The 18,315-nt window shown below is 44.6% G+C and overlaps 1 protein-coding gene across 5 annotated transcripts in view; it reads left to right on the top strand.

Moving 5' to 3' along the window:
• Positions 1-18,315, top strand: part of TET1 (tet methylcytosine dioxygenase 1) — a 139,078-nt gene that overhangs the window by 74,285 nt on the left and 46,478 nt on the right. For all 5 annotated transcript variants that reach the window (XR_003092049.1, XR_003092050.1, XM_025193235.1 and 2 more), the window contains exons 6-9: positions 540-748; positions 2,603-2,753; positions 7,273-7,362; positions 12,123-12,260. Coding sequence is in view for 3 of the 5 variants with exons in the window: in XM_025193235.1 (XP_025049020.1) it covers positions 540-748; positions 2,603-2,753; positions 7,273-7,362; positions 12,123-12,260 (588 nt within the window). In the remaining 2 variants the exon portion in view is untranslated. The remainder of the gene's footprint in view (positions 1-539; positions 749-2,602; positions 2,754-7,272; positions 7,363-12,122; positions 12,261-18,315) is intronic.

Here is an 18,315-nt window from a genome sequence, read left to right as displayed (position 1 = left end):
ACCCAAAAGCTTGCGAAGAAATTTTTTTCCAACTATTTAGTTGGCCTAATAAAAGATATCACACTTACCCAAAGAACCATGTCTACCTATGTTCTTAGACCAACATGGCTACAACCTATACGCCTGGGTATAAAGAATCTAATTATTGGGGGTTGTCTTATAATCAGGGTCATCTACTACTTGAGTATATACGGTATTAAGCTTGTGACAAACTGGTAAAAAACAAGAAGTTCAGAGTTAATGAAACATTAACCTTGACTCTTCTTGATTCTCCTGGCTTGCATAACAGTCTGAGGACTGTGTTTTGCTGTTGACTTCAGTAGGAGAAGTACATATATAGTCAAGTGCAAAATATAGTTCACATTTATTTAAATAGCTTGTTTTGGTTTAGTTTCAAATGCATTTTTATTTTTTTAGTCATACATAAAAAGCTGATAGGATGGGTCAGAAGGGTTTTTGTGAGTAAGGATATGGCATCAGAATTTTAGAGAGATTTTCTATCCTCGTCTAAGAATGAATGAATGATGTGACTTTTCCAGGTGATACGAAGAAGCAGTGATGAGGAAAAGTTGCTTTGCTTGGTACGTCAGCGTGCAGGACATCACTGCCAAACTGCTGTCATAGTGATTCTGATATTGGCTTGGGAAGGGATTCCTCATCTTCTGGCTGACACATTGTATAAAGAACTGACTCAGAGTCTCCGAAAATATGGCTGTCCCACAAGCCGTAGATGTGCATTAAATGAAGAGTAAGTGAAATTTATAGCACCTGGTTGGTTTTCTTGGGGGGGCGGGGGTTAATGCTTCAACTGTTGGTTTGCATGAAGGAAATAAATTAGACTTAATAATCTAATAAGCATAATGCATGAGCTTATTTAAACATACAGACTGCTAGTATTCAGTTTAGTGCAGTGTTCTGTTCACATTCTTTATTAAAGACCAGACTGTGACTGATCCTTTTGCTAGGTGTGCTTGGGGGAAAGCAGAATGATTCTTCCCTCCCTTATTGTCTTATGTGCCCTCCATCAGGGCCAAACACAGATCTAGTCCTTGTGATGAGAGGATCCAGTGGTTGCTCTCTCCATTTGAACACTGGACCTTTCATTACACCAAAGAAATTAGAAGGGGGGGAACTGTCTCCATCTCCATACCCACTAGCAGAACTGGCTGGCTATTTGAAGAAATTATGTTGTACCACCTTCAGAAAGACTATAGCATGGGCCCCATGTCTGTGGGCTGAGATGTAACCCTAAAGGGGTTACATCTCCTGTGGTACAGTTTCTCCATGATCTTCCTCTTCACCACTACTAGTATGAGTCGTATCAGGCATAGAATAGTTCATGTCTCAAAGTGAGTTGTTTTTTCAAAATTTTAAGAGGCTTATAATCTTTAGCTAATACTATTTTAGTTTTACTCATACTTTGTATTGATTTCGACTTCTCCTGCTTGGTTTTCTTATTTGTAGACATGAAATGAAGTTTTTTAGAGGTCCCACTTTAGGACTGCTGAAATAAATAGTGAGTCAGACATTAAGCTACTGTAGAGTGGATGGGAGCAGACTTAAAATAAAGAATTCTCATCACTGGCCATTGTTCTCTTTTATATACCCACCCTCCTCAACTGTTTCCTCCATTCTCACTGGTAATGACTTCCCTGAATTTTCTGATTAAACTGAAATCCACGGCTGATAGTAAGTCATATTCCAAGAGCCTAAACTGTGTTAACAGAAACATTTTTGTTTTCAGCATTACCAGCTTGGCTTCTTTTAGTCAGTTCTCATTTCCCTGTAGTTCTGACTCTGCATGTGAGTCTTTCTGTCCCTCTATATAAGTTTTCTATATAGACAGTCAGAATTAAAATACCTTCTTGTCCTCATTCTTTAAGGATGAGCATTTAACTGGCCCCTTCCTTGTTGTACTTCTGGTGCTGCTCAGAAGAAGAGAACGAGTCATAATCAACCCTCCTAATTTTCAGACATGAGAGTACCTAGGCACTCAAGCCAGAGTACTCTTCCTCTGCATGCTGAAATGAACCTGCCTTATCCCACTGGTTTGTCAGTTGGCTGCAGAACTTACTACAGCCAAGTGAAGCTACAGGAGCATATATCTCAGCCTCCATGTAGATTCTTGTATGGCCTGAATCTAATCAGGACCCTTTTACAACTCTTCAGCACCTCAGATCTCATTTGTGTTTTAAATATTTCCTCCTAGTTAGCATGGCTCCATTTTAAAATGTCAATCAGATTCCACACATAAGCAAAGCTTTCTACAGTATCCATTTGGGTAGGAGAAACAGGAGTAAGAATGATACTGGTTTGCAATTTTTTAAATTTGTCCAGCTGGAGAAGTCAAAATTACATCGATGTGGGTAGAACTATAATGTATTTCTGTTCATTTTAATTAAATATTTTGGGAGTGTCTTCAAAAAGAATGACTCAATCATAGTCATTGTTATCAAAAACAACTGATTGAACATTTAATATATATTTTATAAATCTTTCTTTTGTTCTGTCACATAGTATAAAAATCATGTAAGTGATGACTTGTATCTAAAGAAACATTTTACCTTGCCAACTGTCTCTCATGAATTTACCCCTCTCTTAGCCGTACTTGTGCATGTCAAGGACTTGATCCTGAAACTTGTGGAGCATCATTCTCATTTGGCTGTTCGTGGAGTATGTATTTCAATGGTTGTAAATTTGCAAGAAGCAAAACCCCCAGGAAATTTAGACTCCTCACAGATGACCCTAAACAAGTAAGTTCTTTTTCAGAAAAGAATATGAACAAGAATTTAGAAGAGAGCTATAGGTGGAATCTACAGATTTCTATCTACCCACGTGCACATACTTGCACATGCCAAACTCCAGGACGCTGCTTATGCAGTCACCTTTCTCAACACCTCTTAAAAATGAAATCAGTCTTCCTGTGTACTGTAATGCTTTAAAATTTATTCTAAAATGTTCTTCTATGTTTAAGTGAAATTTTGGTTGTGTTCATATGCATTGTTCATCATGTATGAATATCTAATACAACAGAACCAGTTAGTATAAGCAGTAACACTATGGTTCCACCATTAAAAAACCTGCTAATAAACTGTCCTATGTGCCTTGTGGTGTATAGAACCCAGGGCTGAGATGGGGAGCGGGACAGAGCCACAGGCAGGGACTGGTGGTGGCAGCTCTCTGCTGCCGCACACGTTCCTGTGGAGGAGGATTGGGGGGGGGGCACATGATCCCAAGACTTGAGCATAGGGTGAATGCAAGCTGCCCACTGCAGGCTCAGGGCTCCCTGCCTTGCTGCCCTCCCCCTGGGAGCCTTGCACCAGCCCTGCTGCCATGGAGAATCACCCCTTGCCCACCCAGAAGCAGCGAGAGCAGTGGTGCAGAGTTGTAACCCCCACTGGAGCTGGGTGGGCAGTTGGTGCCTCGCCATGTTGCTGTGGCCAGTGCAGGGTTCCCAGGGGAAGGGCAGCAGGGCAGGGAGCCAGAGCCTGCAGCGGGCAGCCCATATGCACCCCTGCTTCTCTGTGGGCTCTGTTCTGGCCATGCCAGGGGTGCAGGGCAGGAGGGCATCATCTTAGGCAACCCCTGGCAAAAATAAAAGGACCATCATTTTAGCACCTCTGCCCCCCTGGCAAAAATAAGTCAGTGCCTATGGAAATGGATTCTACAAAATTACACATTACACAACTAAAAAGTATCCAATAGATCTGTTTGATATTAGAAATCTTTTTGAAAAGGAAGGAAGGAAAGGAAAGCAGTAGAGATCACATTTTAACTCCAAAATACCTGCGTTAGAAATGATGGCCTGACTCCTGACTTAAGAGTTGCCATGTCTACAAGTAACTTCAGGCCCCTTTTACTCTTTCCAGCCCTACTTCTCTGGAGAGCTGACAGAAAAAAGTGACTGCATCCTGAACAACCAGTCTAATATATTTTAAAATACGTTTTCAACATGCTATGTGCAGGTTTCCAGGAATACATTCCTACTGTTTTCTCATTAGCAAAACTTTCCAACTTGTTGAACTCCAGGCAGGAGTTAGAGAGTTGTCTTGCTTCTGCATGCAGTGGTGATGTTTGTAGTTTCACATAAGAGTCAGGCCAGAGTTGATTCAGATCAACTGTGTAAAGATCCTGTTGACCTTTCCCTTTTATAGAGCTAATTAAAATCCCAACCACCTACATGGATGTATTCCAGTCAGTTTAGCTGTTATATGCTTAAAATTACTGAAATAAAATTCAAGGTAAAGTTATATCACAAAACCGCCATTCATTCATCCATTCATTTGGTTTGTCACTAATTTTGTCTAGTAGATATTTCTTTGTCTTAGCTAAATGTTGCATATTGATCATTTTGCCGATGACATAATGTTAGGAGCTATAGCAAATTAAGAAGAGGATAGATTCAGAGTACAGAGAGATTTGGGTTATTTTATCATTTGAGACACTAGATAGTGTGAGATAAGGTTTAATATAAATAAGTGTATTATACCTTTAGGTAAGAATGGTATGTAGTATAGATCTAAGTTAAGGATCTGTTACCTGAAACGAGTCAAAAAGACACGTGGCACAGTTTTAATTTGTAACTTGAAAATTGTATGAGTTCACAAGATGGTGTGCCATTATATAAATCTAATATGCCATTGAAAAGTGTGTGTATATATTTATCCATGGATATGTAAGTAGATAAACACACTCTGAGAAAAGGAGGTTTCTTACAGAAGAAATGAAATAGTACCTGTCACTTTGCAGTATATTTTGTAAGACTGAAGCTAGGATTCCACTCAAAAGTCTTGTCTTCACATTTGAAAAAAGGGGAAGGAATATGTCACCTCATGTTTAGTCTGCTGCCTTTGATTTCCTTGACTCTTTGATTTCCCCAACTGACTATTGAGACTTCAGGGAAAATGCAAACATTTTTGGGCTGTAATGGTACAAGTAACAGGGTGTAAAAATATGTTATAACAGAAAGCCATCTAGTTAAGTCTATTTTTATTTTACCATGTCTCTGAGAAACAGAACACTGACCTGGCCCTCCACCAGGGCCTCAGCTGAGACCCTTGCATCTCCAAAGGCAAGAACTGGAGAAGGTCTCTCCTTCCTTGGGCACAAAGAATGAAGAAGCTAGTGGGGTCACCTAGCACCAGTAATCAGCAGTATTGTAACTAGGGGTGGGCAAGATGGGCACCCAGCCCAGGTGCCAAGATAGGAAGGGTGCTGGAACCACCCCAACCCCTGTGGAATCTTGTCCTAGCAGCTCCATGCCAGAAACTCCAAAACAGTTTCTGACTGCCATAGGTGAATTAACACACGGGACAGCAGGGGGGCCCCCTCTAGAAGTACACTGATATATCGGTCATATATCAATTTGGCACTGATAAAAGGAAAATTAATATTACTGGCTATCGACTTTTTTTTGGACCATGTGGCCAATTAATGTCACAGATAAATGCCTCATGCACGTGGCCAGGAATGCAGCCGGGCAGCTTGGAGAGCAACATCCTGCCAGTAAGTCTGTGGGGAGGAAGGGTGTGGGGAGGTGGGATAGATGGAGGCCCCAATAGTGAGGGCGGCTTATCTGGGTGGTGCATGGGGTGGGGTGGGGGCAGCTCCCTGCCACTGCATACACCCCGAGGGGAGGCATGGGAGGCATGTGCACCCTAGATTTGTATGTGGGGAAAGGGGGAGCTGCCCACTCTGGTCTTGGGGCCAGGGGCTGTGCCAGTCTCTTCCCAGTGGGGGGCTGGGCTGGGGTGCACTCAGTGGTGCAGGGCAGGCGGTGGTAGCACTGGGTGTGGTGGCTACAGGAGGGGTACAGGGAGTTCTGGGGTGGCCATTTCCCTCCCCATGCCTCCCTTAGCACCGCCCCTGCTTGGGGCACTCGTTCTGCTACCTTTCCTTCAGGAGCCCTGTGCAGAATGCCTTGAGCAGGGGTGGTGCTAGAAAAGACTTGGGAGGCCACCCCAAAATTCCTCAGAGCCCCCACGTAGCCACCCCTCACAGTGCTGCCGCTGCCACTTACCCCACACAGCTGAGCCCACTCTGCCTCTGCCAACTCCAAGCCCAGCCCCCCTGGCCCTGAGTCCGCAGTGGGCAGCTCACCCTTACCCTTTGCACAAATTGTGGGGGGCACATGCCCCTCATGCTTCCCTCGGGAATGCGTGCAGTGCGGGGGAGCTGCCCCCACCCAACCTCCCATGCCCCCCTGATGAGCCTTCTGTGGCTCTGTCCCACTCCTGACCCCAGGGTTGCGTTCACCACCCTGACTGGGCAGCACTTGCCCCTGCCATTGCCCCAGCCCCTGCCCCATTCTCTCACCTTTGGGCCCTCCATGTGCCCCCCCAACGCCCCTCCCTACCCCAGATTTACTGGCAGGACACTGCTTTCCAAGCTGCCTGGACACTGCCTGGCTGCATTCCTGGCCACATGCATGTGGCATTTATCCATGACATTAATTGGCTACATGGGCCAAAAAAAGCCAATAGCCAATAATGTTAACTTTGCTTTTATCAGTGCCAATCCGATATGCAACTGATATATCGGTGCACCTCTAGAGGGGGGCTCCCAATTTTGTTTTTGCCCAGGGCCCCAGTAAATCTTAATTTACCTCTGCATGGATGCTGTTGCTGCTACTTTAAGAGCAACAGCCAGGGTAGGCAGAGTATGAGGTAGCAGTAGCACAGCCAGGGACTGGTTAGGAGATTCCAGCATGGGTGAGACTGCTGTGCCCCACTCCCCTTGCCTCTGAACTATCATGCACATCTCACTTCCACTCTCTGAACCCTTGTATGCACCCCCCTTGCAGCTTTCCTACAGGCTTGTCCATGGCACCAACTCTGCTTGTTACAACTCTGATAATCAACAGGATTTTTCAGCAGAAACTCTTATCAGTATTAAACAAGCAAGTTCCAATAAGCAAAAACAGTGACAAAAAAGATTTCCCAACATGGTAAGCAAATGCCTGCCTTCCCTTCCTGCTGTTTTTGGAACAGCCATCTTCTCTAGAATACCTGTACAAGAGAAGACAAAAACAAAGATGGAATTAACTCCTTGTCTACTGTGGTTTTTTGTCAGTTTTGATGCTTTTGCCATGTACTGTTTGTGATAGCAAGTGTATTTATGGCCAAGAACAATAACCACAGGAAATAAGATCAAGTAAATTAAATATAAGATAGAGGGTGCATTAACTTTGAATCTTGGCTTTACTAGTTTAGGTTAGATGTTTTGAAGTAAACTGCAAATGATAGGTTATAAATATTTTTTTGTTTTCTGTAGGAGGAACTTCTTGAAAATAATTTGCAAATGTTAGCTACTGATGTGGCTCCTGTTTATAAGAAACTTGCTCCTGAAGCTTTTCAGAATCAGGTATGTCTGTGAGTACAGGCTTAAAATGAGGGGTGCTCAATCCCTCACCTGCCAGCCAGATCTGGCTCCTTGCACTCTGTCTTCTGGCATTCAGGGCTCTCCACAGTTCTGGAAATTTGACAGCAGTAGAGCAGTGGTCATAACCATGGAGAAACACAAACCCCATGCACTGGATCCAGATGCCTTACCCTAGGGTGCAGAGGTGGGCATCGGAGTTACCCGGCCCCAAGGCCATATCCCACCATGTAGGGTGGTGCTGGGCCCTACGGCCCAATCCCAGTGCTCGAGGCAGGGAGGGGACAGCTCTGGGCCCCAGGGCCAAATCACAGTGCTCAGGGAAGAATACGGGCAACACTGGACACTAGGGCCTGATCCCAGTATGTAGGGGCCAACCAAGGGCCTGCAGTCTGATCCAGGTGTGCGGGGTTCAATCCATCCTTCAGGTGAGCCTCATCTGGCCTGCAGAACCAGAGGTTTGAGCACTACTGCTTTAAACATGACAACCCTCTTCCTGTCCCCCTCAAATACACTTAAGACTAAAATGACCCCTACTGATGCATAAGGAGCAAAAAACTTTACTAAACTGGACATCTTTGTCTTACATTTCTCTGAAGGCAGGATAGATATGTACCTTTATAGACTAACTAAATAAGATGTACATTTCTCTAACATCTTTAAAGGACCTATGTTTTTCCTTTAAAAAAGTTAAAATCCTTCTCAACTAAATGGAGAACAGCTTCAGACATCACGTAAAATATTTTATTGTAATAACATGTTATTGAAATCTTACAGATTAATAATTGGGTGCATAAGTCCCATAAATAACCTTTCATTCAGCAGTGATTCCTTGCATTCATGCCCTTTGATCTTCAGCATCTTTCAGGCAAGTCAGACCAGCTGATGGAAATTTTTCTCTCAGTTATTTTAATTGTACATATACTGTTTCATAGATTGTCAGAATTGTGGTGCCAAAGATCCAGGCAGCTAGGAATCCCATTTTCACTCTGATTTCCTGCATTGCTTTGGCCAGCTCACTTCAAATCTTGAGTTCTTTGTTCTGGATAAATGGACAAATAATATGAAGCAATCTTTGTAGTTGAAATGTTTCTCCTTCTCAGTTCATTTGTATACCTTAGTCCTTCTGTCTGTTTGCATACTGCACCCCTCTGGGTGGAAGTGAGTGACACAGATTAAAATCAACATTCCTTCTTTAGAACTCTAAAGCTTTGAACTTTCAGCAGTAAATAGCACGTTGATTTTACCTAGTCTTCATTAGTGTGTATTGGAAGGAACCTAGAGGAGAGCAACAAAAATTGTTAAAGATCTTTCTAGAAATTAGGCCATATTGGGCAAAATTGAAAGAATTTGATTTATTTGTTTTGGAAAGGGAGGTGGGGTGATCGTCTTCAAACATAAAAAGAAAATATAAATAAGATGAAATTCAACTGTTCTCTTTGTGCACAGGGAGCAGGACAAGAAGTAATGGACTTAAAGTATAACAAAGGAAATTTACATTTGATATTGAGATTTGACATTGTTTATTAGGAGTCATTAACCACCAGAATAGATTACTTAGAGCACTAGAACAGATTCTGGAATTTCTACCTCTGGAAGGTTTTAAGTGCAGGTTAAACAAACATTTGTTCGGGATGGTATAGAAAGAGATGATCCTATATGATTTTTTTATGATCCATAGTGTGGTGTTGTTACCAACTGTGGGTGTGGTTTCCAAAAAAGGAAAGAAAGAAAGGACATAAGGAAGACTTTTATTTTCTTATGAAGTTATTAGCCTCCCTCAATAGGTTTTTTTGGGTTTTTGGGTTTTTTTCTTCCACCCTTCTCCATTCACATGCAAGTAAGAACATCAGTGCACATCTAAATAACAAGTGGTGAGAGTCGGAAGGAATCCCCCCTAGCACGAGTTTGCTCATGACATTAGCCGAATTAAATGGTGACAACACAAGAGAAATACCAAACTATTGAAAATTAGTATTTAAGTACCTGGAATTGCCCGCCCTAATAATTTTACATACGTGAGCACAAATACTTTCACTCAGTGTATTATTTGAGCATCTTATTCTGTGTATAACTGCACATGAGCACCATTTCTCATTTTTGTTCACATATGGTCACATATCTTGAAATGCCATTGGGCTTGTAGGGCATATTTGATGGCTTACTGGCAGTAGTCTATACTGAATTTCTCTGAAGAACCCTTTATCATCAGCAAAAGTACAATTATGCATTCAGCCAATTTTGAAATACTGTATCCGGGGGAAAGTATCTTTCTGCTCTAGCCTATTGATCAGTTTACCTCCTAAAAATTTTAAGATTATAGAATCATAGGAAAGTAGGACTGGAAGGGACATTGCAGGACATCTAATCCAATCCCTTGCTCAAGGCAGGATCACCCCTGACTGAAGTATCCCAACCAACTGTCTGTCTAACTTTGTTCTTGAAAACTTATGAGGATGTAGGTTTCACAGTTTCTCTAGGTAGCCTTTAACCATCCTCTTAGTCAAAAAGTTCCTCTTAATCTGCCACTTAAATTTTCCTTGCTAAAGCTTGAGGCCATTGCTTCTAGCACTGTACCCTTCCATCAGAGAGAAAAGCCCTTTCCTATCCTCACTGTAATTGCCTTTCAGGCATTTGAACACTGTTATCAAATCTCACCTCCCACCCCTCTGTCTTCTCTTCTCCAGACTACCTTCTGCAGACTAAATATACCTAGTTATTTCAGCCTCCTTTTCCCCCCAGACTTGCCTCCCAAAGGATCCTGCCTACCAGTTTCCTGAGTTTGTTGAAGTCTGCTTTTTTGAAGTCCATTGTCTTTATTCTGCTGCTCTTTTTCTTTCTTCCCCTCATCATCTTGAACTCTATCATTTTGTGGTCACTGTAATCCAAGATACCTCTTGCCTTTACCTTCTCTAGTAGTTCCTCCCTGTTTGTGAGCAGCAAGTCGAGAAGAGCTTCCCCTCTGTTTGCCTGTCTACCATCCATATCAAAAAGTTATCCCCATCACACCCCAGGAATTTGCTCAACTGCTTGTGCACTGCTTTGTGTTCCTCTCATCAGATGTCCCAATAATTACAATCACCCATGAGAACCAGGTCCTGCGATTTGGAAACTTCCATCAGTTGTTCCAGCCTTTGTCCACCTGTAGCAGACACCCACTATTACACCTTTCCTGATGCGCTCCCCTTGGACTGTTACCTAGAGGCTTTCAACAGGCCTGCCTTCCACTTTGCACTGTACTTCAAAACAAATGGGCTAGGGACAGGCATTCAAAAAGCCTGAGCCCTTATTGATTCAGTTTTTGCAGGTTAGTCTAACCTGGCTAGGCTGAATCGTTTTCCAACTGCACAGACATTCCTTTTGAACTGAAGAAATGCAAGCACACGCTTGCAGTGGCTTAGGCTAGAAGCTGAGCAGCCCTCCTTTCCTATCCACAGTGCTGACCTGAGAGGGGGCATGGGCAGGCCCCAGCAGGACGCTTCAATTAGGGAAGGGTTCCCCGCCTCGCTGCTCCTGACCAATGAGGAAGCCAGCACGGGATTGATAACAGAGCATTTATCAGCCCAATAAGAAAATGAAAGCCTTTCTCATTAGTTCAGGCTCTTCTTAAACAACTTTTTTCAAGGGAGGGACATTACCAGCTGACTTGTTGATTAACTCCAAAAAGCCCTAAGCAGACACTGTCCTGTCTGCCTTTCTCCTGTTTGCCTTACACAGACACCTCCCAGCATTAGCTAGCATATGACATGCTGCCTACAGTCCATGCTGTGGGAGAGGGGAGGGGGGAATCCCTGCTTGAGCAGGGAGTGGGGAGGGGACAAAGGGAAGCCTGGCACAGGGATGGGTCCAGCCATGCTCTGGAACAGAAAACCCTACTCAAGGCTGCAAAGCATCTGGGATGCTGGGGAACTCTGGTTTAAGTTAAACCTGGAAGGGGTTTGGGACAGACACTGCATAAACCAGTCTGACCCAAATCAATTAAGTCTGATACTACATTTAACCATGTTTATCTCAGATTGGTTTCAGCCATTTTCAAGCTGGTTTATGTGTACTGAACATCTGTTCTGTAACAGTTTTAAACCAGTTTCTGATCACTTAAAACTGTTTAAGTGTAATGTCTGTCCCTAGCCTGTGTACATTGTTTTTTATGTACAGGGCAACACCACCTCCCTTTTTTCCCTTGCCTGTCCTTCCTGAACAAGCTACATCCATCTAGGATCATACTCTGGTCATGTGAACTATACCATCATGTCTCTATAATCCCAATCACGTCATAAATCTGAATTGTACTGGGACCTCCAGTTTTTCCTGTTTGTTCTCCATACTTCTTGCATTAGTATATAAACATTTTAAATAGTTAACTAACTGTCCTGTCTTCTCCCAGAGAATGCTGCTTAGGTACCCATTATTGTTTTCCCTACTGCCAGGTCCCCAGGCACTTCACATACCTCTGGGCTTTTGTCTCCACCCCCTGTCCTGGTAAAATATCAATAGCTATTATCTGTTGTACATAGGGAAATTTTCTTTTATACAAGCTTAATAATTCTTTGAATCTGGCTGAGCTAACTGTCTTGGTGACACCCAGGAATAATATTGCAGTATGTTGCACAAGACAATATTTACTCTCTGATAAAACAGTGTTCATAAGTACATTTATTTAGTTAAAAACCAATGCCACTTCGGCCTATGGAATCTTAAATAGCTCAGTGCTGTCTCCAAATAAACCTCATGTATTTTAATTTTAGGTGGAAAATGAATACATGGGCCCAGACTGTCGACTTGGATCTAAGGATGGTAGGCCTTTCTCTGGAGTAACAGCTTGTATAGATTTCTGTGCCCATGCCCATAAGGACACACATAACATGCACAATGGAAGCACAGTGGTATGTACATTGCATTTTCTCAATCTGCACTGCTTACTGCAGTAATTTTTCACTTTTACTTTTATGAGTGCATTTAGATGAAGATTTTAAGGTGCTAAAAGATTATCTGAGTGGTGGTGTTTTATAAATAACTGAAGGACTTGCTTGTTTTTTTATTATTAGCCTGCAGAATGGTGTATATTCATCTCATACTGCAAAATAAGAAAGGTGAGGGAGTAATCTGATACAAATGCTTAGAAATACACTAGCCCTGCATACTAAATCTGTTACAGCGGGGCAGGCAATTATTTCAGGCAGGGGGCCGCTTACTAAGTTGTGGCAAGCTGTCGAGGGCCGCATGGGTAGCCCCGCCCCTTGACAGGTGCCCCGCCCAGGTGCCCCGCCCCCTGGTTACCATCTTGGGACCAGTGTCCCAGGGCCAGCACCGGTGGGGCCCAGAGCGGGGCACAGGCTGGCAGAGGTCTGTGGAGCTGGGCTGGGCTGCACCAGCAGGGAGAGGGGGGAGCTGGCCTGGCTCCATAGAGCCCCTGCCGGCCGGGACCCTATACCCCTGCCACCCTGCTCTGGGCCCCACCGGCACTGGCCCCAGGACATGGGTGCGGGTCCTGCTCCCGCATCCGTACCCGCACCCACTCACTCTCAGTGCCCCCCTAGCCCCGCAATACAGGCAGGGGGCAGCGCATAGCCCCGACCCCCTGCTTGCCAGGAGGGAAGGAGCTGGTGCTTAGTAGGGGGGAAAAGCAGCCCCTCCCCCACCCTGTGCCTGGACCTCCCTGCTGCAGCCGCTTGCAGCCTGTGCAGGGCTGCCCTGAGCAGGCACAGGAAGCCCCATGTGGGCAACTGCAGCACGGGGTACCAACCACAGGGTGGGCGAGGGGCTGCTTTTCCTCCCCTGCACTCAGCACCAGCAAACACTGCCCAGCACAGCAAGCAGGGGGGCCCACAGCTGCTGCCACCATGGTGCAGCCCTGATGAGCGAGCTCGGAGCCGACGCGGGGCCCAGGCTGGCAGTGGGGCCAGGTGACAAACTGGTTCTGAGTGCGGAAGGGGAAAAGTAGCCCCTCCCCTGTCCCATGGCCAGCGCCTCGAGCTGCAGCTGCTCACAGCCCGCCAGGGGTTGCCTGTGCCTGCTCAGGACAGCCCTGCACAGGTTGCGAGTGGCTGAAGCTGCGAGCTCTGGTCACGGGGCGGGGGAGGGGCTTCTTTTCCCCTGTGCTCAGCACCAGCTCATCCCCTGCCCTTCCCCACACCCCACCCTTACCTGAGTTTACCGCGCTGGAGGAGTCTCATGGTCCCAGGCGAGAAGCCCCTGCTGGGACTTCTGACCATGGGGATGGGGCCAGGCAGGCCCTGCTGTTGCAGGAGCTTTCCAGGGCTTCCCCTGGGTCCTACTGCCCTTTGTTCCTGTCATCTTTGACAGGAACCAAGGACAGATGCATTTTAATTCCCTACATTATTTTAGGGGCCCTGTAGGCCAGATAGAATGGACTTGCTGGACATATTTTGCCCACCCCTGTGCTACAGGATCTCTAACCTATTCTGAGTAAAGTTTTGACATCTGAAGTAAAAGAAAAGGGGAAAAAAAAGAAACAGGCTCTGTAGCCAAGAGATGTACACCTATCTGTACAAGAAGAGTTCATGCAAATTGATTCATTATCTCTTATGCTTTGAAAAAAGCATGTATAAAGAATAAAAATGACACAGAGAGGCTTGAATTCTTATTGATTTCCTTTTAAAGAAATGGTAGGATCAGTTGAAGTTTACATTTTGAGAATCATTTATACGGTTTCATCATTATAAAATATACTTTGGGGATTTTTACAGGGTGTTTTTTGTGAATATTTCATAATTAATAGATGTTCTGGAATTATTTGTATAGTCTAGTGCTTTGCTATTACTGTATTATTATTTGTATTTAATTTCAAATGACCAAAGCCATCCTTTAAAACAACAGGGGCCAATCTTTTTTTGCCAGCATGCCACTAATTAGCTTTTCACACTCCCCAAGTGCCACCCTGATCTCTCTTCCCTTCCCAATTTGCTACTCTGGAGCATGTGTAAAAGTGCCCTTTGTCTGTAGAGTCTTTGCGAATGCATTATCCTCTAATTTCAAGAGGGATTTTCTGTCACCAGGGTTAAGTCATATTGATGGTGTAGCATGGCAGAATTTGCAGTCCCACTGCTGACACTGTACCTTTTGACTTGAATTTCCAATGAAATCAGTTTGCACCTTTCATAAGCATTAGGATAAACAATCAACGACAAAAATTGGAAGCAATATGGCAAGTTTTTTTTATGCTTATTTCGATATAAGTAAGTCAAAGCAAGCAACTAAAAGCAACTAAGAGCAAGACTGCTGTTGGAACTCTAGAAACGAATAAAAGCATGTGCCATTGAGATTAATGTATTGGTAATGGTGGGGGGAAAATGGTAGTCATGGCTTAGAAAGATTTTACACACACACTCTCTCTCTCTCTCTCTCTCTCTCTCTCTCTCTCTAATGTAATAAAGGGCTTAGTCTGGGTGTCTGTCTGTCCATGTTTTTGGGCAACTGCTCATGCACCAGCCAGAGGGCCAGCAGCGATTGACTGCGGGGACTCTCCCTCCTGAGGCAGGGAGGAGGCAGAGGCAGGCTGGGGGGAGAGAGGAGCCATTGCAGCTGCCACCTCCTCAGGCAAAGGGAAGCCCTGCTGCTCCACAGGAAGAGACAGAGGTGGAGGAGGGTGGGCAGGGCAGAGGGAGCCACCCCTGTCTCAAGCAGAAGGAAGCCCTGCTGCTCTATGGGGAGGAGGCAGAGGCAGGTGGGCTTGGGGGAGGGAACCGCTGCCATTGTCCTGTAGCTGCCGCCACTTCATCAGGTGGAGGGAAGCCCTGCTCTTCCGCTGTTCCACGTGAGGAAGTGGAGGCGGGTAGGTGGAGGGAGCTGCCATGCTGGAGGCTGGAGGAGGAGGCAGCCGAGGGACTGTTTACATGGCCAGACCCAAAGGGTGAGTGGGGGTGGAGCATATAAACACTCCCTTAAACACTCTGTCATTCATGATGGGCAATTGACTAGTGTAGATAGATAAATAGATATTATGACTAAGAGTAGGAGAGCCATTTGAATCTTAACTATAGCATTAATATATATCTAGATAAAGACTAACTGTGAGCATAAGGCTTTACATATATATCAGTGGTGTCTAAGAGCATGGTTATTAGTTTGTGCTACTAATACAAACCTAATACATGTATGTATTTATTTTTTTCCTCCCATTTTTGTGTATTGCATTTTGTTTAATGAAACAATTCTCATTTGCAATAATGAACATGGTTAGATGATATACAGAACATCCCCACTTTTCTATAATTCTAAGTTTTGTTGGTAAAATGTTATATATTCTTTCCACTCCACATGAGAAAACCTATTGATAAGATCTAGAGTACTTCTTGCTTAAAAAAAAGTACAGATAAATATATTTTAACATGAAATTTTGAATATACCCAGCTCTTTATGGAACGTAAGCAGGACATGTGATAGATTTTCAATTCTTCCTCTCTGACTGCTAGATTTGAGGAAAGGAAGGATGCAGAGCAGCAGAGTAAGGACCCTGGACTTCAGAAAAACAGACTTCGACTCGCTCAGGGAACTCTTAGGCAGGACCCCCTGGGAAGCCAGTCTGAGGGGGAGAGGAGTCCAGGAGAGCTGGCTGTACTTTAAAAAAGCCTTACTGAGAGTGCAGGAACAAACCATCCCGATGTGCAGGAAGACTAGCAATATGGCAGAAGACCAGCTTGGCTTAACAGAGAACTCTTCAGTAAACTAAATCACAAAAAGGAAGCTTATAAGAAGTGGAAACTTGGACAAACAACTAGGGAAGAGTATAAAAGTATTGCTTGAGCATGCAGGGATGAAGTCAGGAAGGCCAAAGCGCAATTGGAATTGCAACTAGCAAAGGACATGAAGGGTAACAAGAAGGGTTTCTACAAATATGTCACTAACAAGAGGAAGATCAGGGAAAGTGCGGGTCCCTTACTGAATGGGGGAAGAAACCTAGTGACAAAGGATGCAGAAAAGGCTAAAGTGCTAAATGCCTTTTTCACTTCAGTCTTCACAAGCAGCGTCAGCTCCCAGTCTACTGCACCTGGCAGTACAGTTTGGGGAGGAGGTGAGCAGCCAATAGCAGTGAAAGAACAGGTTAGGGACTATTTAGAAAAGCAGGACATATACAAGTCCAAGGGGCCAGATGGAATGCAACCAAGGGTGCTGAGGGAGTTGGCTGATGTGATTGCGGAACCACTGGCCATCATCTTTGAAAACTCATGGCTATCAGGAGAGGTCTGGGATTATTGGAAAATAGCAAACATAGTGCCCATATTTAAGTACAGGAAAAATGAGGACCCAGGGGACTACAGATCAGTCAGCTTCATGGAGCAGATCCTTAAGAAATCCATTTCTAAGCACTTGGAAGGTAAGGTGATTAGAAACAGTCAGCATGGATTCACCAAGGGCAAGTCATGCCTTGCCAACCTTATCGCCTTGTATGAGGTGATCGGGTCTGTGGATGTGGGGAGACCAGTGGATGTGATATATCTTGATTTAGCAAGGCTTTTGATATGATCTCCCACAACTGGGGCCAGTTTTGTTCAATATCTTCATCACTGACCTGGAAGATGACATAGAGTGCACCCTCTGCAAGTTTGCAGATGATACCAAGCTAGGGGGAGTAGTAGATATGGTGGAGGGTAGGACTAGGATTCAGAGAGACCTAGACAAATTGGAGGATTAGATCAAAAGGAATCTCATGACGTTCAACAAATGAAAAGTCCTGCACTTAAGACAGAAGAATCCCATACACTGGTAAAGTCTTGGGGGCTGACTGGCTGGGCAGCAGCTCTGCAGAAAAGGACCTGGGGGTTACATTGAACAATAAGTTGAATATGAGCCAACAGTGTTCCCTTTTTGCCAAGAAGGCTAATGGCATACTGGGCTGCATTGGTAGGAGTGTTGCCATCAGGGCAAGAGGAATGATAACTCTCAGTGTAGTCTATTCAACACTGGTAAGGCTACATCTGGAGTACTTGGGCCCCCCCACTACAGAAAGCATGTGGACGAATTGGAGAAAGTCCAGTGGAGGACAGCAAAAATGATTTGGGGGCTGGGGCACATGACTTATGAGGAGAGGCTGAGGGAACTGGGCTTATTTAATCTAGAGAAGAGAAGACTGAGAGGGGATTTGATAGCAGTCTTTGACTGCCTGAAGGGTGGTTCCAAAGAGGATGGAGCTAGACTCTTCTCAGTGGTGGCAGATGACAGAACAAGGAGCAATGGTCTCAAGTTTCAAGAAGGGAAGTTTAGGTTAGATATTAGCAAGAATTTTCTCACTAGGAGGGTAGTGAAACATTGGAACAGGTTACCAGGAGAGGTGGTTGAATCTCCATCCTTGGAGGTTTTTAAGACCCAGCTAGACAAAGCCTTGGCTGGGATGATCTAGTTGTGGGATGGTCCTGCTTTGAGCAGGAGGTTGGACTAGATGACCTCCTGAGGTCCCTTCCAACCCTAATTTTCTATGATTCTATTTCAAAAATACTGATGGAATGTTGCAGATTGCACAGACTAATTATCACAAACCCATCCCCAGAACCAAGTTTTTCCTGCTGTTCCACTGCTTGTCCCAAGGAACAGATCAATAGGGATGTGCGAAGCAGGCCCTATTCAATTTGGATTTGGCCCAAATCGGAGACAGTGTTTCAATTAGTTGATTCGGGCCACAGTTCCTGATTCTATTCGGCCGAATCCAAATAGATTCATAGATGTTAGGGTCGGAAGGGACCTCAATAGATCATCGTGTCCGACCCCCTGCATAGGCAGCAAAGAGTGCTGGGTCTAGATGACCCCAGCTAGATGCATATCCAACCTCCTCTTGAAGACCCCCAGGGTAGGGGAGAGCACCACCTCCCTTGGGAGCCCATTCCAGACCTTGGCCACTCTAACTGTGAAGAAGTTCTTCCTAATGTCCAGTCTAAATCTGCTCTCTGCTAGCTTGTGGCCATTATTTCTTGTAACCCCCGGGGG

This window comes from Alligator sinensis, unplaced genomic scaffold (assembly GCF_000455745.1).
Source record: "Alligator sinensis unplaced genomic scaffold, ASM45574v1 scaffold1841_1, whole genome shotgun sequence".
Lineage (NCBI taxonomy): Eukaryota > Metazoa > Chordata > Crocodylia > Alligatoridae > Alligator > Alligator sinensis.
Note: the sequence above shows the minus strand (reverse complement) of the source record. Positions and strands in the feature narration are given on the sequence as shown.